Raw genomic sequence first — 22,171 nt, forward strand, 5'->3', positions numbered from 1 at the left:
TGGTACCTTGGGGCTCTTTGACGGTAACGGGCTCAGTAACACCAGGAGCTCCTGGGCCTGCGTCATTGATTGCAAGAACCCGGATATAATAATCTGCTCCCTCAGTGAGGCCGGTCACAGTGTACGTCAGCTCTTTACACCTGAACTCGGTGCTGCGGCTCCAGTCTTTCTCTCCGGTCAGAACCTGTGACAAGAGCACAAGAGTTTGACCACGTCCACATCCATGATTCTTAAGAAAGACCCACAGTCGGAGATTTACTGATTATTAAACGTGGAATTCAGGGAGGTTACTTCATTGAGTTTTTCAGACCTTCTCAACGTGGTATCCCAGGATGTCGCCACCACCATTGTACAGCGGGGGCTTCCACGCCACAACCACAGAGTCCTTCCCGGTGTCCACGATCCATGGAATTGGTGGACCAGGAGGCACTGAGTGGAAGAGTGGAACAATGATAGGCTGCACTTGGTCTTTACTGTTACACAATCAAGTTCTTCCTTCAGCAGCATATATGCAGTTTTTTCTATTTATGAGAAATGTGTCATTCATAATTTTGATAATTAAAAAGACTAAAATAATTTCTTGTCGATGAAGATTTTGAAGATTTAATAAAGTTTGCAGGACAACTTTTGAAACATCTTTATCAGTCATAAGAATATGACTGATAACTTTACTCATCTCAGGTGTGATGACTAGAAAGAAGCAGATCAAACCAAAAAATCTGATGCTACACTTGAGAAAATGTGAGCTTTCTCTTTGAAGTTCTCTGTTGGTACTGCACTCACGGATTTCATCCATCGCGACAATGCGATCGGTTGGATCACTGAAGGGCCCGGGGCCAGCCAGATTCTCAGCACAGACCCTGAAGATGTAGGTCAAGCCCTCCATCAGGCCAGTCACCTTCACCTCGAGAGAGTTGAGGAGGGCTCGGTTGACTCTGGTCCAGTGTTTGCTGTTCACCTCCTTCCTCTCGATCCAGTAACCCAGGATCGGGCTTCCATTGTCCTTTGGCTCATGCCAGGAGATGTGCGCGGTGCTGGCCGTCACCTCGTGGACTCTGGGAGTGTTGGGAGCATCAGGAGGACCTGAGCACAAAGGAGAATATAGGTGACTTTATATTTAACGGTCTTGACGAACACAGGGAAGCGATGTCTTCATTGTTACCTTCACAATATGGCTGTAAGGTTGAGCCATAATGTTGCTGGTTGTATAAAGAAAAACAACTGCTTTAACAAATCATTTGTTTTAACAGAAACTAAAAGTCAGTTTATGTCAATCATGTTAAATTGTTTCCATATTTTTTAACTTCACTATAACATGTAATTGATGATTAAAAATTGAATTAATGAGTATTTTAAGGATGTATTTAACTTTTAGTATTTAAAAATGGATAATGTGAAATATTGTCTGGATGCACGCTCAGTCATCCAGCTAGTAAATCCCAACAGGTTGATTCTGTTCACCTGGATGTTTTCAGTGCGAGAAACGTTTCATCATCATCAGGTGACCTGAGGTCTCCAACCTTATGAACAGCACATTTGTACAATGACTGAAACCAGCACCACTTTGTGATTGCAGCCATTCCCCAACTCTCTGTGAATGGGACTCATGGCCATTGATCAGTGGTTGTTGATCAATGGTCATGAGAATTTGCATATTAATGATGAAGGAACTGACCTCCCAGCCCATTGTTCCTCCAGTGGGCTGGTTTCAGTCATTATGCAAATGTACTGTTGATAAGATTGAAACCTGCAGCTGAGACTGAAGACGTCACCTGATGATGACGAAACGTTTCTCCCACTGAAAACATCCTGATGAACAGAATCAACTTTTGCAGAACGGAAAAAATTACTTATAATTGAAAGCACAAAATGTTGAATACATGAAATAATTAAAAATAAAAGCTAAACAGATTTATAAATAACACACTGATTTTATTTACATACTGCATAGATGCTTATTTTCATATGTGACATAGAACATGTTTTAAAGAAATAGACATTTTTGCATCTGTTAATAAATGCAAATTATTCTTACAAAATATAAAGAATAAACTTTAAGAAATTTGTGTATTTTTTATATTTTTAAAATCCAAAATACATTATTGTGACACCGTTAAATTACCACTAAATTACATTAAAAAAAGGTATAATTACTTTTGAAGTTTGTTTGTTTTTTTACAGCTGATTGTTATCAGTCATTACAGTCTTTATTATTTTTATGCTTTTACTCACTGAACTGGTTCTTGGCGACGAGTGGTTCGGAGATGCACGGTGGACCACAGCCATACTTGTTTTCAGCAGTGACTCTGAAGATGTACTCCTTCCCTTCGATGAGCTTGGAGACGGGGCAGCTGGTGCCCTTCAGGGTGGAAGTGACGGTGATCCAGCCAGTCTCGTCCTTCTTGTTGTCTTTCTTCTCCAGGATGTAGTTCAGGATCTCGCTGCCACCATCATCCCCAGGAGGCTCCCAGTTACAGATGACCGACGTGTTCCTGATCTCATCAAAGGTGACGTTAATCGGAGCACCAGGTTTGTCTGCAATACAAGACAGTCAAGCCCATGTTTAATCTCAACGCATTTTGGAAATGAATAATTGTTTAACTCTGCTAGCGGCTCTGTAGTAAACATGTTTGCCTAATCGAGATTGTTGAGGTTTTCTCTTTGATATTGCACTCCCGACCTGAAAAGTGGTTTGAGCCGACTGTTGTTAAGAATTGGTTCTGAACTGAACTCAATTTCTGAATCAAACTTGGGAGAAGAAAGAATCCCAGGTAGGCTTATGTCAGAAACACTGTGTCAAAATTAAATATGTGGATCTGTTGTGATTCCTTGCATATAATGAGAAGCTCAAAGACGCTTTTAATTGTGTGAATATACCAGTTATGAAATATAATCATGTGGCCTCCAGTTAATCGGTAAACTTTATTACCTAGGACGTTGACGACGCAGGAAGCGGTGGCAACACCATGTGTGTTTTCCACCTTGATAGTGAAGTTGCCGTGATCGGTTCTGACGGCATCACGGATCATCATTGCAGATTGTCCCTTCTTGGTCTGGTCTATACCCAGACGCTCACGCAGGGGAGTCACAAACTCCTCCTCTGGTTCTGGAACCTGCAGCAAGAAATCAGAAAGGTTGAAACACTTGAAACATTCAAGACTTTCAGATGTCTCAGTGAAGACACAAACCTTGGCTTTGGTCTTCTTCCTCTTCTTGATAACAGGAATTAACTTCTTGGTGGGCTCTTTGGTGACATCCTCATCATTTCTCAGCCAGGAGATTTTGGGATATGGGGAGCCAGAGATGTAGGCGTCAATGCAGATCTCCTCACCTTTCTTGATGCAGAGCCCAGATTGAACACGGGCGTGCAGGGTGACCTTGGGTTTTTCTGCAAGGAATGAACGATTTTGACATGTTAGCTCTAACATAAATACACATTTACTTGTGACAGTTACTGATGTTAGCGCATCTGACTTTCACACACCAACAGGGTCTGCAGCCTTGATGGGCTGTGAGCTGCGTGACGGCTCGCTGACTCCGGCAGCATTCTCAGCTCTGACCCTGAACTGGTACTCCATGTCCTCCTTTAAGCCCATCACCACGTAGGAGAAACCAGGAACCAGGCTTGGTGTGATCCTCTCGTAGCGGTCGCCGTCCTTCTCGATCTTCTCTATGATGTAGCCCTGGATGGGACAGCCGCCATCGTAGTCTGGAGCCTTCCAGGTGACCGTGATGGACTTGGACGTTGGGTCGTGAGCCTCCACTTGGATGGGTGGGTCTGGTTTCTCTGTGCAATCAATATTAACAACAGAGTCAATGTCTGATGTTATGATGTTCCAGTTGTTTATGCCTCATATTTTAGGAGTTACACTTGATCTGCTTGGACCCCCTGTCAGTTGTCCTGTATCAGAATCACCTGACTAAATCGGTCCTCATTTTTGTATTGATGGGACAGTTTATGAAGATCATTTCATTTTCAGTCCATTCCAATGTTCTTTTCCCTTGCAGCATACTTTGGAGAGTATTTATGTGCTTTTTCAGACTAAACTTTATCTGAAATGGTAATGTTAATGCTCAAAGCAATAAAACAGATTTCAGTTGTTGAACATAAAATGAAACTTACGTTTTATTTCCTCTATAATGACCGGGTTTTGTAACTCCAGATATTCTCCCGCTCCGACCTCGTTGACAGCTTTCACCCTGAAGAAGTACTCACAGTTGACAAAGAGATCTTTGACAGTACTTGTTAGGACATTTTCTCCCGACATAACGGGCATGTAAGTCTTTTTGGATGCTTCACGGCGCTCCAGGGTATAGCTGACAATGGGGGTGCCGCCATCATCCTCTGGAGCTTCCCAGCTGACCTTGCAGCTGTTCTTGGTGACGTCACTGGAGGTGATAGTTTTACACTGACCAGGGAGTCCTACACGGTTTGGGAAAGAAGCAAAACAGTTTAAGAGGATTACTGCAGAGTGTCTGTGTCTGATTAAAAAAGAAATAGTGAGTCTGCTCGAGGACTTTTAGACTAAGAATGGATCTAAATCCAAACTTGGAAATTGTTGGTGGTAAACTTTAAATTTGGTTTAAAGAGGACACCATCGCTGAACGGCATATTAACAGCGTTATATGTCCGAAGCATCGAATCGCCTTACCGATGACTTTGACATTGACGGTTCCAGTGGCAGTTCCCAGACTGTTTTCCAGAGTGATGGCATAGGCGCCAGCATCATCGCGGGTGCACTTGAGCAGCTCCAGGTGGCCGCTGTTCATCTCCACTGTCAGGGAGAGCCGGTCACCGGCCTTGCACTCCACAGTGTCCTTCTGCCAAACCATCTTGGGCGTGGGGATTGCCCTGTAGGGAACATTCAGGTGCAGCTTCTCACCTTCAACCACTATCACGTCCTTTGCTTCCAAATCCATGGTTGGAGCACCTTGTGAGAAGAACACAGGATTATTACTTACATTTGTATTATCGGTGCTTTAAGTTCACTTCTTCTGAAGTTCTTGCTTACAGTCAGGATCTTTGGTGGCGACCTTATCAGAGACATCAGAGGGATCACTGACTCCGACAGAGTTGATGGCCCGAACCCTAATGACATACTTTTTCTCAGGTTTGATTCCATCATCTATCCTGAACTTTAGCTCCTTGATGGGTCTGCTGTTGACCCTGAGCCACTTTAGCTCTGGACGGGCTTCTGCCACCTCCACATGGTACCCAGTGACAGGACAACCCCCGTCCTTGACTGGAGGCTTCCAGGTGACATTGATGTGCTCCCTGCTGGCATCAGGGATGACCACTTCAAGTGGAGGTGATGGTGCACCTGGAGAGGAAGCAGGTTTCATGCATTTATCTGCAGAAAGTCAACAACTTTTTGTCTTATTTTATTATTGTTGGGGTTATTTTGGGGGATATCCCTGCTTAAATACACTGTGCACCAAAAGAATAAAGAAATACAGTTAAAAGTATCTTACTGGTTGCATCTTCAATGGTGAGAATCATGGTGGGTTCACTTGGATCTCCAACTCCAGCCTCGTTCTCAGCTCTGACCTGGAACTGCACTTCTGAACCTTCATCAACATCCGTTACCTTGAACTGAGTCTTTCTGTCCGGAGTTTTGCAGCACTTCAGCCAGCGAGTTCCCACCTTTTCTTTCTTCTCAATCACATACCTGTTAGGCAGATGGTGTTTGTCAAGTACAGCTCTGGAACAGTATGAGATAAACCACGTCTTTTGTCTCAGTTTTGAGTTCTCTTACTGAAAGCCTGAATGCTAAGAAAGTCGCTGCTTTATGGAAAAAACCCACCAAAAAGTGTCCTATAATTGTTCTCGTCTGAATGGCTTTACAGCAGTTTGTCTTACTTTGTTATTGGTCTTCCACCATCGCTATTGGGAGGTTCCCACTTCAGCTCCACATGTCTCTTGGTGACTTCCACCACTGTCAGTGCATAAGGAGGTCCAGGAGTTGCTGGAGAAAAAGTGAAAAGCATTAACACGTAGAGATAGTGGTTCCTTGGGTTTCACAAAGAAGTAAATTAAAAGGGGAAGACCAATGCTGACTTAAAAAACTCACTAAAAGTGTCCTTGGCAAGAACGGCATCCTCCAGCTCGCAAAATTCACCCATCCCAACAGCATTCTCTGCAGCAACCCGGAACACATACAGCGATCCTTCGTTGAGAGGGGTAACCGTATACTTCTGTTCCTTGACGGTGGTATCGACAGTCTGCCACGCCTTCCGCCTCACGTCCCTCTTTTCAACCACGTAGTTGGTGATGGGTGAGCCGCCATCACTGCTGGGAGGCTGCCACTTTAGGTCTGCGTTAATTTTGGTGATGTTCGCCACCTCCAGCCACTGAGGAGCTGATGGAGGATCTATTGAAGCAAACACAAAGACTTTTACTTTAAAAAATTTAATTCAAGGTCGTATGGTTTTCCAAATGAAAACAACTCTTGATAGCTTATATTTTATAGTCTATAACCTCTACAGAAGTCATTTTCTGCTCACTGCTCACACTGGTATCAACTTACAGAGTCTCTCCTTGCAGACCACGGGGTCGCTGGGCTCACTGGGTTCGCTCTCGCCAGCCTTATTGACGGCCCTGACTCTGAAAGAGTATTCTTGCTTTTCTATTAGGCCCTTCAGCTGATGCTCAGTCTGAGGAACATCCTCTGCAATCTTGATCCATTCCTCGCTTCCAGCCTTCTGGAACTCAATGATGTAGCCTTCAATCTTAGCCCCACCATCGTGCTCTGGACGAGTCCATCCTAACAGGGCTGAGGTCTTGGCAATGTCCCTGATGACAGGTTTACCAGGAGCCCATGGAGGATCTGAAGAAGAGTTATATGGATACTTTTATTTCCTGATCTTTGTGCTGTGCTTTGCAATAAGGAAATTATAATCTTGATACCACAACATCTGACTCAGACTAAGTAGATTGACTGACATGTGACATACCAATAGGATCTTTGATGAGGATGGGATCCGTCTCTGCACTTGGGTTTCCAGGTCCAGCTAGATTTTCAGCCAGAACACGGAAGCGGTACTTCTTCTTGGCGGTGAGACCCTTTACCCTGCAGCCAAAATTCAAAGTTAGAAACATACTTGACAAAAAAATGGTCCACACTGTTAGCTGAAGAACCTTCACCATCACTCCTGTCACTTGTACCTTCAGGTACTTAGTTACCTGAATGTTGCGTCCGTGATGGGCAGTTTGTTACACCTGATCCACTTGTCACTCTCCGGATCTAACTTCTCAATCCAGTATCCAGTGATGGGGCTACCGCCATCCTCGTCAGGCTCTAACCAGGTCAGAGTGACAGCGTCCTTGGCGATGTCAGAGGGAGTGATTCTGGTTGGAGGACCCGGAGGATCTGAAACAGATGAAAAATAAGAGGATTTATCTACGGTTCACCTGCACAGGCTGGAAACAAATCACCGGAGAGTAGGTTAAAACAACGTACCGAAGGAATACTTGGCAGTGATTGGCACATGCTCTGCAGGTTCACCAATGCCATACTGGTTCTCAGCACTGACCCTGAAAATGTACTCTTTCAATGCTGTGAGCTTGGTGGCCTTGAAGGTGGTGTGCTTCACCGTGGCTGACAGCTTGACCCACTCCTCCTTGTCAGTCTGACGACTTTCCACAATGTAGTTGGTGATGGGAGACCCACCATCATCTCTGGGAGGGTTCCAGGCCAGGACGCAGGATTCGTTGGTGATTTCAGAGATATCTAAAGCAGCTGGAGGGCCCGGTTTATCTAAAGAGGAGGGGCCAAAATTAAAATTATAACCAAGATAATGGTAATGCAAGACATCTGGAGGTGCCACAACTCCTTAGCAGGCTCGGCGATATAGGATAACCCTATAAAATGGTCTGTCCAGTATGTTATGCTAAGATTATTTTCATATCTTTAATCAAAAAAAGTGATGCTTTTCCCATTTTCTGACTAACCTAAAGGTAGCATGAAAATCCTGTAGCTGTAAGGAACTATAGGATTTCTACAGTAAAGGAAGTTTACTTTCATGTTTTCATTGCCATCACAGCTATCTTTTGTCTTCTACCATAAGAAATCAGCTTTTGTACCCAGGATGTTGACATCAATAGTGGCAGTGGCTCGTCCACAGGCATTGACTGCCTCAATGATGTAGGTGGCGGTGTCTCCTCTGGTGGTTTTGTCAATGGAAACCTTCGAGTGTCCTGGCTGGGTGTCGATGGCAATGCGGTCATCAGCCCGCAGGACCACGTCTGCTTTGGTCCACTTCACCCGGGGATCGGGCTTCCCTTTCACATCTGCAGGAAGCTCAATCTTGCTGCCAGCTCTGGTGGTTAAACCAGCCAGCAGCTTCACATCGAGCTGGATCTCAGGAGGTTCTGTAGGAATTTTTAAACATAGTCACAGTAGTCCCAACCTCATTACCGTGTTTCATTTCAATTTGTGCTTATATAAATATATGTTAATTTCAGTTTCCCCTCAATAACTCACAACTGTCCAATATTTAATTTTATATGCAATAACCCAAACTGTAAATACATAACACCATTCATTTATGTATTTAATTCCTTTTTTCCCCAGATTTGTATATTTGTACATTAAATATATATATTTTTTCCTTTTTTCTAAATACTGTTCATGTGTATATAGTGCTGCAAAACTGTGTCACTGTATAGTGACAATAAGGCCACTCTATTCTCAGCAGATATATGCCATACTGCATTTTATTTGACTGAACTATATAATTTTGCTTATTTAAGCCAATTAGTTTTGGAGAAATGAAATGTATCTTATATTATATTATCACAACTATGCCTGAAACCTTGATGGTAATATCCTTAAAATCCATACATTCTCACTTATTCTTTTATTAGTCATAAGAAAGATTTGCTCCTGTACCACAGAGATGCTGCACATTTCTGAGTGAGTCTGCAGAATCCATTACAAAAATAAATTATACTGCTGCACTTTTTGTGCAGTATGTGGCTACAGCGTCATGTGACTGTCTGGAAGAGCACAACCCGTCCTACCCTTAGCGTCCACAGCTTGGATCTCATCGGTAGCCCTGCAAGGTCGGCTGGCTCCCAGCTTGTTAAAAGCTCTGACTCTGTAGGCGTACCACTGGCCCTCGACCAGGCCGGTAACCTGGAACCTGTGAGTTCAAATCATATAATATATCCAGCTGTACCAAAATAAAGACAGGACACTAATAACGTGTGGCCCAAAAACGTAACCGGCAGTTACAAGTTCTTAAGTCTTACTTGAGTTCAGGGATGGGATCACCGCAGGGTTCCCACTTGTCTGTACCACGCTGGCACTTGTCCACCACGTAGCCTTTAATATAGGCACCACCATCGTATTTTGGAGGCTCCCAGGACAGGAAAATGGACTTGGCACTCTTATCGCGCCACTTAAGGTTCTCAGGTGGATCAGGTACAGCTGCAGGCGAAAATACATGAATGTCAAACAGGTGAGATTCTAGTTATCTGTCAGTTTCTCCACTGAAAGACAGTTAATTTCACATGAAGTGTAAAAACACTCACTTGCAGGAGAAGAGACATTGATGGGCTCATCGATGTAGGCTGGCTCTCCAGGTCCACACTTGTTGCATGCAGAGACGCTGAACAGATACTCCTTTCCTTCAATCACGTCTGTTACCGTGTGCTCCAGGTCAAGGACGCCAGCAGCCACCTGGAAAAATGTCACCGTCACTGCTGAGCAAATAAACTCAGACCTGGGTAGACTTCTGGATCTGTGAACATTATTTCACACTGTGGAAGTGATGTTTTCTGTTTTTAAATATAAAACAGCCAACATGTCACGTGCCGTGTTTGAGCCAGGCCCTGAAACCTAATAACACTGCTGCTAACAATAACAATAACTTTATTTATAAAGCGCTTTCAAACAAAGTGCTGTACAGCGATTGGAAAATAAAGAGATAAATAAATAAAAGTGATACATAGCAACACAAGTTAAAAACATAATAAGAGTTAAAAACGATAAACATTTAAAAACTAATAGGCAAAGAATTAAGACCTGTAGGATAGGCTGAACAAGTGTGTCTTTCAACTTAGCTTTAAAACCCTCCACAGAGCAGCCTGCCTAACATCTTCAGGGAGGTTGTTCAACAAAAATGGGGCACGAAAAGAAAAAGCTTCCCAACTGTCTTTTTTCTGGCTCTAGGAACCTTTGGAAGGCCAGAGTCCTGAGATCGGAGCGCACGAGATGAAACACAAAGGTGCAAAAGATCAGAGAGGTATGAAGGTGCCAAACCAGTGAAAGCCTCGTAGGTGAGCAGCAGGACCTTAGAATCTGCTCGAATCTGCTCAAATGTTCCAGTTTTAGTTAAAATGCAAGCAGCTGCATTTTGTGCCATCTGTAAACCTCTAAAACTTTTAGAGGAGCTGCACATTCATGTATTATTTTTAGAAGGCGGTTACTTTTTCACACAAAACCAGGTAATTCACTCAGTTTACATTTTGTGATGAGCTGAAATATTTTACGTACAGCGCAAAGATGACATTACTGAAATGAGCTGGAAGTACCTTGGCCCATGTCTTGCGAGAAACTTCTCTCTTCTCAATCTGATAGTGTGTCACTGGACTTCCTCCATCGTGTTCAGGTGCCTCCCACATCAAGTGGACATGGTGACGGGTCACTTCAGCCACTTTGAAGTCCTTCGGAGCACTGGGGCATGCTGGGAAAATAAGATGAAAAAGACTTCCATCAGTTTTCTTCGTTTGGGTTTGTTTCTAGATGATTTGGGGGTAACAGACGTCTCTGCACCACAATAAAATGAGCTGTCTATTAAAATAACCACCATCATTGCTAAACTTGATGACATGGTCATGAGTTCTCACCGATGACGTTGACATCAATATCTCCAGAGACAGAGGATACGTCGTTCTCCAGCTGCAGGGTGTAGATGCCTTTGTCTGGACGAACACTAGGAGATATCGTCAGTTCCGTGTACGTAGGCTTCGTCACCATGGAGACACGCTCATCTGCTGGGGTCAGCTCCTTCTCGCCAAAGGTCCACTTGGCCACAGGGGTTGGGTATCCAGTAATGGGAACTCTAATTGTTAGAGGCTGAGGAACAATCACCTCCAGGCCTTTCCTGAAGCCACTCAGATCAAAGGTTGGACCAACTGCAAAGAGAGAAACATTTGGTTGTGAAAGCACACTGCCATCCAGTGCACTACTTGGATTTATAAAGAAGTGGTTGGTTGAGTTTATGCTTGTTGCACGCACCATGAGGATCGTCGGCAAGCAGTGGCCCCAGCTGCTCGGCTGGATCGGAGACACCAGCGGCATTCTCAGCGCAAACTCTGTAGAGGTACTTCTGACCAGGTTTTAGTCCAGACACCTGAAGAAAACAACAAATCCAGACCAGGAAGAAAAATGTAACTGCGCTGAGGTTAAATCAGAATAAAGGCAGACTCTTCAGGTTGGCTGCATACCCGGTAGGAGAGGTCAGGACACAGTCTGGCGTTGCAGCGGAGCCACTTGTCAGAGCCGTCCTCACATTTCTCAATGATGTATCCTGTAATCATGCTGCCACCGTTGTTTATGGGCGTCTCCCAGGTCAACGTGACTGCCGTCTTGATTTGGTCACTAAAGTTCAGGTTCAGAGGTGGGCTCGGCCTCTCTGTGGGCACAAGACATGAGCAAAATCAGACTGTTTGATATTTCTACACAGGATTTAGAAACATTGAAAGTGAGCTCACCGATGGGATCCATGATCTTGACGGGGTTGGTGGCAGCACTGGGCCTGCCGATGCCAGCCTTGTTCTCTGCTCGGACTCTAAAGATGTACTCCTTGTACTCCACCACGTCGTTCAGCGTAGCCAAGCGGTCGTCGGCAGCACAGACTAAGGCTGCCTCCCACTTAACAGATGTTCTGTCACGGAGCTCAATCACATAAGCAGTGATCTCAGAGCCACCGTCAAACTTGGGGGGCTCCCAACTGATGGTGGCACCAAACTTGTTCACTGACTCTACTGCAACATTTTCAGGAGCATCTGGAACATCTAAAGTCAGGAAACAAAAAAGCGACGGACATGATTAGGACGAGTGTGGAGATGTGGTTAGGAGTAGTGGAGCGGGGATCTCGGGGTGTTGCTTACCAAACTTGTTTTTGGCCTGGACGGCATCTTCGGTTGCAACAGTGGGTCCGCTGCCAACCCTGTTTCGAGCACAGACTCTGAAGAGGTAAAAGGATTCCTTCTGCAGGCCGCTGACGCAGTACTCTGGAGTGTCAGCACGGTCTGTAGCCACAGTCCAGGTCTTGCGCTTCACATCCCGTCTTTCTACAACATAGGCGATAATCTTGCTGCCACCGTCATTCTCAGGTTCCTCCCAGGCCAAACTGACCTCGCCATCAACAGTGTCAACCACTCTCAGGTTCTTGATGGGTCCCGGTACATCTGGAAAACCACCAGGACAACACTCAGAAACTCTGGTGACATCCTCAGACAGAGGACTGAGCAGTTATCTGATCACATGACTCTAATTTACCCTCCAGACTCACCAATCACATCCAGGTTGATGAAGGCTTCACCCTCACCATGCTTGTTCTTAATTACCACCTTGTACCGGCCCTGGTCCTCCTTGGCAGGGCTCTTCAGGCGGTACTCGGTCTTGTCCAAAGAGGTGTCAATATTCTGGACAGGAAGACTGGTGCCTTCGAAAAACCACTCGGCATCAGCACGAGGGTACGCGTCATAAGGCACAGTCATGACAAAGGGTTTACCGGCATCTGTCACCAGGTTCTGGTCGGTGGTTTTAATCTTTGGAACAGCTGCAGGAGAGACAGAGGAGAACTTTGTACTGTTTAATTCGCCCTGCGTAACACAGAGCAGTCCAGACTGGTGAATGTTCTCTTAAACTGCTTGTTATGCTTTGCATCTATAACTAATTTCCCAAAACAACTTGGATGCTTCATAAAGCGTCAAGAAAAGATTTGTTTGTTTACAGCTTTCTAAAAGTCTGTTAAATCAGTGATTTCTTTAACATTTCTTGAAATGCGTTTCACTTCCTGTTTTCATGCTGACTCACCTGCCAGCTCCAGCTTGGCTCGGGCATCCTTGTCTTTGGCCACGATCCTGTACTCTCCCTGATCTCTGGGTCTAATTTCACAGACCTGCAGTCTGTGGACTTTACCCTCGCTGATCATCTGGTATTTGTCTCCCTGGACGATGATCATGTTGTTCCTCATCCACTTCACCTCCACCCTGTCTTTGTTGAGCTCCACCTCAAACACGATGTCTGAACCTGGAGGTTCGAACACGTCCTGAGGTGGTCTGACGATTTCCACTGGGGTCTCTGCGGCACATAAAAACACATCTCACGAGAAGATTCGTCGAATAAATCTTTGCTTTTGAAGACAAACAGAAACAAACATCTCACCTTCAACAAAGAGCCTCGCTCTCGTCCTCCTCTCATCCGCACCACAGGCGTATTCACACTCGTCATCAGGCCTGCACACCTTAATGATCAGTCTGCACGTCTTTCCTTCTTTTTCCATTTGATATCTGTAAAAACACAACAAACATCAGGAACTTGGTACAGTCATGTATATGATGCTATAAGACTTAGATCATAACATCAGTTGTGTAATTTTGCCTCTGTACACCACTGCACTTTATTTTAAATCAAAGGTAACACAAGGTCCCAGAAGCTTCAGGCTTTTAATCCTCTGTCATGACCACGTGTCCCAAATGTTAACTTTCTGAATATTTTCTTGGTTGATTAGCATTTGATTTGTGTTCCTTTGGATCGAAACAACAGCAGACGCAGATCTGTCATACCTGGGGCCCGCTCGAATCTCTCGTCCTTCCCTGTACCACTTGACGGCAGCTTTCTCCTTGCTCAGCTTGCAAGTGAACTCTGCATCCTCGAACTCCGTAATGGTCTGGTCTTTGAGCTGTGCCGTGAAGTCTGTGGGTGCCTCGCTAATGATCAGCTCAGCTGCACATTTGTCATCTCCGACCACGGCCGTGTACTCGCCCTCGTCTTCCATGATGCAGTCCTTAATGGTCAGGCTGTGCTTCAGGCCATCGACTCTGTAGACGATGCGTTTGCTGAGTGTCACCTCCTGACCAGCCTTCAGCCACCTCACCGTCGCCCCGGGCCTGTTCACCTTACAGACGAAGCTGATGGTCTTCTTCTCCTGAGTCTCATTGTCCTCGATGGGCTCCAAGAACCTCAGTTTCTCCTCTGTGGAGGACCAAATGATTTCAGGGTGAACGTAAAGAAACAAAGGAGGACGTGCAACAAAGTCACTGAGCAAGAAACGGCTGCTTTAGATCAAACGTACTGATACTCTTGGAAGAAACAGAACTTCAGTTATTCTGAATTCTTCAGATGACAGTGAATCATTTGAGTTTCACAGACTTTCAGCTTTCTTTGCTTTATAACAAAGCTGACACATCCATCTGTCTTTCAGAGTCACGTCTGCGATTACTGAGAACAGGTTTAGGACACTGACCTGCCAAAAAGATGCTATAATATTAAACATAATGAAGACAGCCGTTGTATAAACTCCTGAATATGTTTCAACATTACTGTGAGCCATATACAGATAATAAAATAAGGCTGTGTGTACAGTAGAGTCACAAGAACAACTAAAAAAGCACTCAGCACTCAGGAAACTGGCCCTGGTTTCATTAAAGAGTCAAATCCAGCCTGTAACTTCACTCAGATACTGTTACTGCCCACTTACCTGCCACTTTAGCGCTGGCAGTGCACTTGGCGAGCTCTCCTCTGTGATTGGTCAGGCTGACGGTGTAGACGGCCTCATCAGCCTTCTGGGCGTCTCTGATCCTCAGAGAGAAGACGTTGTCCCTTTGCGCCATCATGTACTTGCTGCTCTCAAAAATGGTCTCCTCATTCTTCAGCCACTTGGCCTTCGCTCCTTCCGTGTTGGTCTCGCAGTTAAACACGATCTCGCCTCCCTCCTTCACCTCGGTGTCTTTGATCGGAGTTATGATCCTCAGTTTTTCTAAAATAGAATTCAAACTTAATAAAACCAAACCTGCGTTCTGAAATCTGTAATAATATATGACAAAGACAATAAGAGTCTTACCGATCACCAGCAGATCTGCCACGGCTTTAACAGTGCCAATGTGTGCAGTGTAGCCTCCCTCATCCTTCAGCTCACAGCTTTTCACAATAAGAGCTCTTCGTTTTCCTTCACTGATGATGCCGTACTTGTCTCCAGCTTCTATCTCTTTGTCTCCTCTGAACCATTTTACTTCGTAGGTGTCTTTGGAGACAGAGCAGGAGAACTCTGCCTTCTCGCCCTCCACCACTTCCTGGTTCTGAGGCCGGGCGATGAACTCAGCTGCCAGCTCTGCGAAGGAGAAGAAGACGGAGTTACGGTTTGGTGGATTCGTGGATTTCTCCAAGTTCTTTGTTTTGCTCTTCAGATTGCTTTAGAAATCATTACAAAGAAAATACTTTAGAAAGATAATGGCTCGGGTAGGTAATTGGTGACTTCAGTTTCTTCTATAAAATCAAAAAGTAAGCGACGTTTTTTACCGTTGAGTTTGAGCGTGGCGGATGTCCTGATGGTGGGACTCAGCCTGCAGTTGTAATCACCAGCGTCCTCCATCCTCAGGTCCCGGATGATCAGGATCCTCTTGCGTCCGTCCGTCTGTTGTTCGTAGCGACCTCCCTCTGGGAGCTCCTCGTCCCCTCGATACCAGGTAACCTCAGCGCCGGCCTTCGACACTTCGCAGATCATCTTCACGGTGTTCGTCTCTGTTCCCTCCACGTTGGACAGGTTCTTTGTAAACCTGGCTGCCTCCTCTGAAGGAAACACGAGCACCAGGAGTTCATTCACAGAGAAATATCCATCTATTAATTCAAGCCTAAAATCGTATGTTTATAGTTTTTACAAGAATATTTCTTCAGCAGACAAATTTCCTGCAGTGGTCAGAAAGCTGAACATCACCAGTGAACGATGTTTTATTTTCCAGCAGAACAAACATCTGTGGCTGACATGAATAAAAACGTCACTTTCTTTCTCATTGGAAGGTTGGTGAAACTGGAAATTCAACATGAAGCAAACACATGAAATAGATCAGGGGTGGGCAACTCCAGGCCTCGAGGGCCGGTGTCCTGCAGGTTTTAGGTCGCACCCTGGGTCAACACACCTGAATCACGTGATTAGTTCATTAGCAGGCCTCTGGTAAATGCTGAGGAGTCATTCAGCCCTTTAAATCAGCTGTGATGGATCAAGGACACATCTAAAACCTGCAGGACACCGGCACTCGAGGCCTGGAGTTGGACACCCCTGAAATAGATGAATAATGTTCCTCACCGATGACGGTGAGTATGCCAGAGGTCTTGGAGGTTCTCGCGTCACATTCGTACTCGGCTTCATCATCAAACACAGACTTGTGGATGATAAGGATTCTCTGGACCCCCTTGGCGATGATCTCGTACTTCTTTCCTTTCCTGATCTCGCCACCGTCCTTGAACCAGCGAACCTTGAAAAATGACGACACAAGGGTTAGTCGAGAGCGTGAGAGCGGTTTCAGTCTGACCGACAGGACAGCAGCGTTTTCATCCTGCTGAGCTCACCTTGGCAGACTCACGAGAAACTTCACATTCAAACTTGGCAGACTCCTTCTCTCTGACCTCAACATCCTGCAGAGGCTTCGTAAACTCAACATACGGAGCTGTGAATGGAAAAGGCCGCAGCATGAGCACAGTTATGCTTTACACTATGATCCAGATTCATATAGACTATTTTAATGTTCAGCTGGAGGTGTGACAACAGATTTGACAGATTAAAGCCTGGTTAAGGTCCTTACGTGTAACTTCCAGGAAACAAGAAGTCTTGAAGTCTTTGGCATCACACGTGTACAACTTGGCATCTTCAGGAGAGCAGTCGTGAATGATCAGAGCTCTCTTGCGTCCGTCCACGATGGTGTCGTACTTCTTGGTCTTCCTGAGCTCCTGTCCCTCCCTGAACCATCGTACCTCAGCATTCTCACGGGAAACCTCACACTCCAGAGTGGCCGTGGCTTCCTCCTCCACCGTCTGATCCTCCAGAGGCTTTGTGAACTCGACCGGTGGCTCTAAAGGTACAGAGACAGACGTGGTTAGCAGGTGATAACCGCAGCCTCCTGTTAGAAATGCTTTGTCCTCGATCCTCGGAGCCCGGTCTGAGCGAGTGCCGTACCTCTGACGATAAGCTGAGCCTGAGTCTGGAAGTCCTTGGCAGTAAGTTTGACCTCGCCGGCCTCCGACAGGTTCACGTCTCGGATGGTCAAAGTGTGAACTCGGCCCGCCACCCGAGTCTTCACCTGCAGAAACCGGAAACAAACCGACCGTTACACTTACACACGAACACGAGCTGAACGCGTTACCATGGACACAGATACAGGACGGTGGCTTAAATAATCATTATCAATAATAATTACACTTATTCTGGTTCGTTTGTTAACAGAGTGATGACTGAATAACTCCGAGTGTCAAACTGATGAAATCAGGGAAAAATACAATTTTTATTTTTTATTGTCCACAAACTTCCAGCCTTGATTCACTTTGAGAAGCTACATCATTATAAAATATTTAAGAAGTTTCTGCAGATGTGTTTTTATAAATGAGTGAAAAACTTTGGTCATATCAACAGAATAAATTTCACTTTACTAATTTATTATTCAGCTGATCGAGAAGCAGAAAGAAGAACTGCTCTCTTTCACACACAGGCAGGTTTCTATCACTGGGCTGCTTTTTCATTTTCTCCAGCAAGGAATTAAACTCCTTTGTGTTTTTAAATGAAACTCATTTGTGATGTTTAATTCATAATTAAGCTTTATTAATTCATTATTTGGGTTCAGACACTCACCTGCTAAAAACACTGTTCAAAAATATCCATAAATTTAAAATCCTGAAAGAACGTCATAATTAATAAATAATAATAATAATAATAATAATAGTTGGGGATAGGTTAATTGATGAATCCAAATTGCCCATAGGTGTGAATGTGGGAGTGAATGGTTGTCTGTCCCTGTGTTGGCCCTGCGACAGACTGGCGACCTGTCCAGGGTGGACCCCGCCTCTCGCCCTATGACCGCTGGGATAGGCTCCAGCGCCCCCGCGACAAGCAGAAGCGAATGGATGGATGGAATAATAATAATAATAATAATCATAATTGTTTTATTTAACAAAGCACCTTTCGAAACACTCAAGGACACTGTACACAAGCAATAACAACAACAAACATAACAATTTACACGATAATGAGGATAAAACGTTGAACAAATAGATAAAATAAATTAAAGTAGCAGGATGGAAACATTTATGTGGAAGTTTGAGTCTGGACGTAAAAAGAGGGAGGGAAGTGATGTTTCTTATCTCAGGAGGAAGGGATGGTGGGGGGCAGAGCAGCAGAAAGCCCTGCGCCCCTCGGTGGCTAGCCGGGGGGAAGGGATGGTGATCTGAATCAGAGCGGTATGAAGGCGAGAGATGATGGGCAGCCTTGAACGTGCACAAAAGTGTCTTGAAATTGATGCGGTATTTAACCAGAAGCCAGTGAAGCTGCTGCAGAGCAGGAGTGATGTGGTGCATAGAAGAGGTCCTGGTGATGATACGAGCAGCAGAGTTCTGGACACGTTGAAGCTGATAGATTTTTGACTACGACCAAAAACAAGAGAGTTGCAGTAATCGATCCGGGAAGTGACCGGGCTATGAACAAGGATGGCAGCGGCATGTGGGGGGAGAAAAGGACGGAGACGATTAAGGTTAGGGAGTTGGAAATATCAGACCGAGAGACGTTACTGATGTGGGAGTTAAAAGATCGAGTACCATCGCCGATGACACCCAGACTTTTCACACATGGGGAAACGGAGACCGGCGAGTTATTGATTGTAATAGAAAAGCTGTTAGTCGTGGACAGTGTTTGTTTAGACCAGGAGGAGCTCAGATTTGTTGCTGTTGAGTTTGAGAAAATTGGAAGAGAACCGTGAATTTAGTTCGTCTGAACAGAGGGTGAGGGAGGACGGGGGAGAGCAGAATCAGGTTTAGTGGACAGATACAGCTGGGTGTCATCAGCATAGCAGTGAAACTGGATATTGTATTTACAAAACATGTGTCCAAGCGGAAGGAGGTAGATAATGAAAAGAAGAGGCCCCAGGACAGATCCATGGGGCACGCCTGCAACCAGAGGAAAGGGCTGAGAAGTGAAGGATTTAAGCCGAATAAACTGAGTGCGATCAGACAGGTACGATTTAAAGCTAGTGGGATATGGAGAGACCGATGGAGGCTACTGAGGAGAACTGAGTGAGAGAATGAAAAGCAGCAGTGAGATCGAGGAGAATAAGAATGGAGAGTAAACCAGAGTCAGCTGCCACGAGAAGATCATTGGGTATGTTTATTAGTTTCAGTGCTGTGGGAGGGACGAACACCAGACTGGATCTGTTCATACAGATTATTATCAGTGAAGTATGAGTGGAGGTGTGCGGCGTCTTTTCAGGAAGGTTTGATAGAAATGGTCAATTGGAGACGGAAATTATCAAAATTACTGGGATCTAACCCTGTTTTTGTTTTTTTTCCAGTATTGGGGTGATCACCGGTAAGTGAGGAGCAGATGAGAGCAGATATGAGGGGAAGCAGAGAGGGTAGACAGGCTTCGACCCAAACTGTAGGAATGGGGTCCAGGTAGAAGCGTTTGACTTACAGATGAGATCTGAGATATCAGTGACAGAGGAAAAACTGTGTAATGGGAGAGGAAGGAAGAGCTACAGGCAACTTCAGACGGCAGGACTTGCTGTCTGTGGGATCAGAAACTATAAAATCATTTTTGCACCGACTCGGTTTTTTGCAGGAAATCGCTAAACTTCTCAAAGCTCAATAAAAGTAACGCTCTGTTATTTCTTAGTGTTTTACTGGATCCACGCTAACTTTCTTTATTGTCCCTTTTCTTTTCCTTCTTCTTTTGTGGTGAAGTAGAAGTTTTATGAGTGAGAGAAACATTTTGTTAAAAAGGAGGAAAAGCTCTGTGAGGGGTTTCTCCGGTGTGGAGTTACAGGAGAGGCGGGCGCTGCTGTGGTCACACTCACCCGGTCGCTGGCCTCCATCCTCTGCCCTCCCAGGAACCACTCCACCGCGATGCCCTCGTACGACAGCTCGCACTCAAAGATGGCGGTCTCTCCAGCCGTCACCGTCACGTCCTTCAGAGAATGGACCAGCGTGATGGACCGAGCTGAGGGTAAAGACATGGTTAGCTCCTTCAACAAATGCGGTCTGGTTCGTGTTTCAGGTTTCTGCTCCTCCAATCAGAGAGCAGCCTGCCTTCAGATAAAGACTGAAGGGGTGAAAATAACCACAGGCCCTGATTGGCTGAACACTTACAGAGACATGCGACACCGTGTGTGACAGAAACCAGGGCTGCTGCTTGTGCGTGCTTCAGCCAAACAGGACGGAGCTTCCTCCGTTTCAGAGACGTTTTGTCCATCGTTTAAAAAATAAGGGCTAAAATGACCTCTGACCTTTGACTCTGAGCTGGGCGCTGGATCTGGCGTTGGCTGCAGAGAAGTCAACGGGTCCTGCCATGTCCATGCAGACGTTGTAGAGGATCAGCAGGTGTCTGGTTCCTTCCTCCTTAATCTCAACATCCTGAGGTAAACACGAGCACATGAAAGTCAGCTGAACGCGTCTTTGTGGGGATGAATGTGAAACCGACTGCCAGGCGCGTCACTGCAGACTCACAGCTGACTGATGAAGAGCTTCTCCCTTCAGCTTCCAGTTCCCATGGACATCCTCCTCAGAAATCTCCGTCTCAAACTTGGCTGTTTCTGTCTCCGTGACCTCCACACTGTACAGCGGACGGACAACTTTGATGTCCCGCTCTGCAAAAGGACAGAAATCACTATAAAAACCAGCAACATCACCCGTGGAGTGCCTGTTTGTTAACGCAGTCAAATGTAACTTCGCTAATGATGAGGCTCTCATCTACAAAGCTGAGGATCCACCAAGAAGCCCGACCGGTGCTTCTCTCCAACATTTCTACAGAGAGGGGACGATAAATGCTGACAAACCTCTGAGAGCCGGGTGACCTCTGTGCTTATCAGAACAAAACATCGTTTATGTTCACATCAAAGGTCAAAGGTCACAGGTCTTCAGACAGCTGAACTGTAACTAACAAAGCACATATGCAGATACGATGGCTACAGATGCCAAATAATCCTCATTACCAAACACTTTGGTTTCTGCTTGTCTGTTTGTCAGGTCAAAGGTCAGACTGATTGTATTTACATGGATTTTTACCAACAGCTAAAAACTGAACGTGTTCAGAGAATTTAGAGAAGCAGCATAAAGCACGAGAGCTGGGCCAGATCCGTGGTTTACCTTCAATGTTGAGCTTAGCTGTGGTTTTGTCTGAGCCGCAGTCGCAGGTGTACTCTCCGATGTTGGCCTTCTCTGCCTTCCTCACCATCAGGACGCGCTTCTTGCCATCGGTGACAATGGCGATGTTCTTGGAGGGGGTGATCTCCTTCCCATCCTTAAACCATTTCACATCAGCTACAGCCTTGCTCAGCTCGCAGACCAGCTTCACCTCGTCCCTCTCCACTGCCGTGTAGTTCTGCAGCTTAGTGGTGAAGTAGGCGTCACCCTCTGTGTGGGCAAACATACTTTCATTATGAAAATCAGAAGCGTGTCTGAATCAGTCTGACAGGATGAACTCTTGGATGTTGGTGGGTGTGGCTTGCTGCCACCTGTTCTGTTTGCGTTTGCTTTGTTTACACCTGTTTTCTTGTTCTTTGGCTTTTAAATCAGAATGAGTTGTGATTGCTTTAATGTTTGTTCCTGTCATCTGCTCCTATGTTTTTGTGTCATTTGTTTCAAATGTGCTTTAGAAAGGAGGCACTGACCGATGACAGTGAGCATGGCGGTCATGCTCTTGTCCATGGCCTCTACTTTGATCATGGACGTGTCGTCGATGATGACTTCCTTGAAGGCCAGCGTGTGAACCTTCGCCTGTGCCGACATGTGAACAACTTTGCTGGGATGAAGTCGGACGTCGTTCTTGTACCAGACCACCGGGATCTTGTCATGTGACAGCTCCACGCTGAATTCAGCTGTTTCACGCTCCTTTACTGTCACATCCTTGATTGCTTTAACAAACTCTAGACGAATACCTGCCGCAGGAAGACATCAGACATTGG

General features: G+C 45.4%; 1 protein-coding gene across 11 annotated transcripts in view; it reads right to left on the reverse strand.

The window, feature by feature from the left end:
• Positions 1-22,171, reverse strand: part of LOC146501191 (titin-like) — a 171,660-nt gene that overhangs the window by 75,442 nt on the left and 74,047 nt on the right. For 6 of the 11 annotated variants that reach the window (XM_085135574.1, XM_085135577.1, XM_085135578.1 and 3 more), the window contains 42 exons: positions 21,878-22,144; positions 21,354-21,620; positions 20,715-20,854; positions 20,495-20,621; positions 20,066-20,208; positions 17,185-17,308; positions 16,814-17,080; positions 16,581-16,678; positions 16,318-16,486; positions 15,534-15,803; positions 15,079-15,345; positions 14,716-14,994; positions 13,802-14,210; positions 13,401-13,525; positions 13,050-13,316; positions 12,523-12,792; positions 12,119-12,418; positions 11,720-12,022; positions 11,453-11,640; positions 11,244-11,358; positions 10,853-11,140; positions 10,538-10,689; positions 9,536-9,683; positions 9,254-9,431; positions 9,023-9,144; positions 8,084-8,371; positions 7,461-7,757; positions 7,184-7,370; positions 6,955-7,070; positions 6,528-6,827; positions 6,072-6,371; positions 5,861-5,966; positions 5,473-5,669; positions 5,013-5,321; positions 4,653-4,931; positions 4,124-4,423; positions 3,485-3,787; positions 2,930-3,388; positions 2,233-2,535; positions 784-1,083; positions 311-429; positions 7-184 (listed from right to left, as the gene is read on the reverse strand). In XM_085135574.1, the coding sequence (XP_084991700.1) occupies positions 7-184; positions 311-429; positions 784-1,083; positions 2,233-2,535; positions 2,930-3,388; positions 3,485-3,787; positions 4,124-4,423; positions 4,653-4,931; positions 5,013-5,321; positions 5,473-5,669; positions 5,861-5,966; positions 6,072-6,371; positions 6,528-6,827; positions 6,955-7,070; positions 7,184-7,370; positions 7,461-7,757; positions 8,084-8,371; positions 9,023-9,144; positions 9,254-9,431; positions 9,536-9,683; positions 10,538-10,689; positions 10,853-11,140; positions 11,244-11,358; positions 11,453-11,640; positions 11,720-12,022; positions 12,119-12,418; positions 12,523-12,792; positions 13,050-13,316; positions 13,401-13,525; positions 13,802-14,210; positions 14,716-14,994; positions 15,079-15,345; positions 15,534-15,803; positions 16,318-16,486; positions 16,581-16,678; positions 16,814-17,080; positions 17,185-17,308; positions 20,066-20,208; positions 20,495-20,621; positions 20,715-20,854; positions 21,354-21,620; positions 21,878-22,144 (9,624 nt within the window). The remainder of the gene's footprint in view (positions 1-6; positions 185-310; positions 430-783; positions 1,084-2,232; positions 2,536-2,929; positions 3,389-3,484; positions 3,788-4,123; positions 4,424-4,652; positions 4,932-5,012; positions 5,322-5,472; positions 5,670-5,860; positions 5,967-6,071; positions 6,372-6,527; positions 6,828-6,954; positions 7,071-7,183; positions 7,371-7,460; positions 7,758-8,083; positions 8,372-9,022; positions 9,145-9,253; positions 9,432-9,535; positions 9,684-10,537; positions 10,690-10,852; positions 11,141-11,243; positions 11,359-11,452; positions 11,641-11,719; positions 12,023-12,118; positions 12,419-12,522; positions 12,793-13,049; positions 13,317-13,400; positions 13,526-13,801; positions 14,211-14,715; positions 14,995-15,078; positions 15,346-15,533; positions 15,804-16,317; positions 16,487-16,580; positions 16,679-16,813; positions 17,081-17,184; positions 17,309-20,065; positions 20,209-20,494; positions 20,622-20,714; positions 20,855-21,353; positions 21,621-21,877; positions 22,145-22,171) is intronic. The other 5 variants (XM_085135573.1, XM_085135571.1, XM_085135572.1 and 2 more) reach the window with 1 other exon arrangement.

The sequence above is a fragment of the Neolamprologus multifasciatus genome, chromosome 16 (genome assembly GCF_963576455.1).
Source record: "Neolamprologus multifasciatus chromosome 16, fNeoMul1.2, whole genome shotgun sequence".
NCBI lineage: Eukaryota > Metazoa > Chordata > Actinopteri > Cichliformes > Cichlidae > Neolamprologus > Neolamprologus multifasciatus.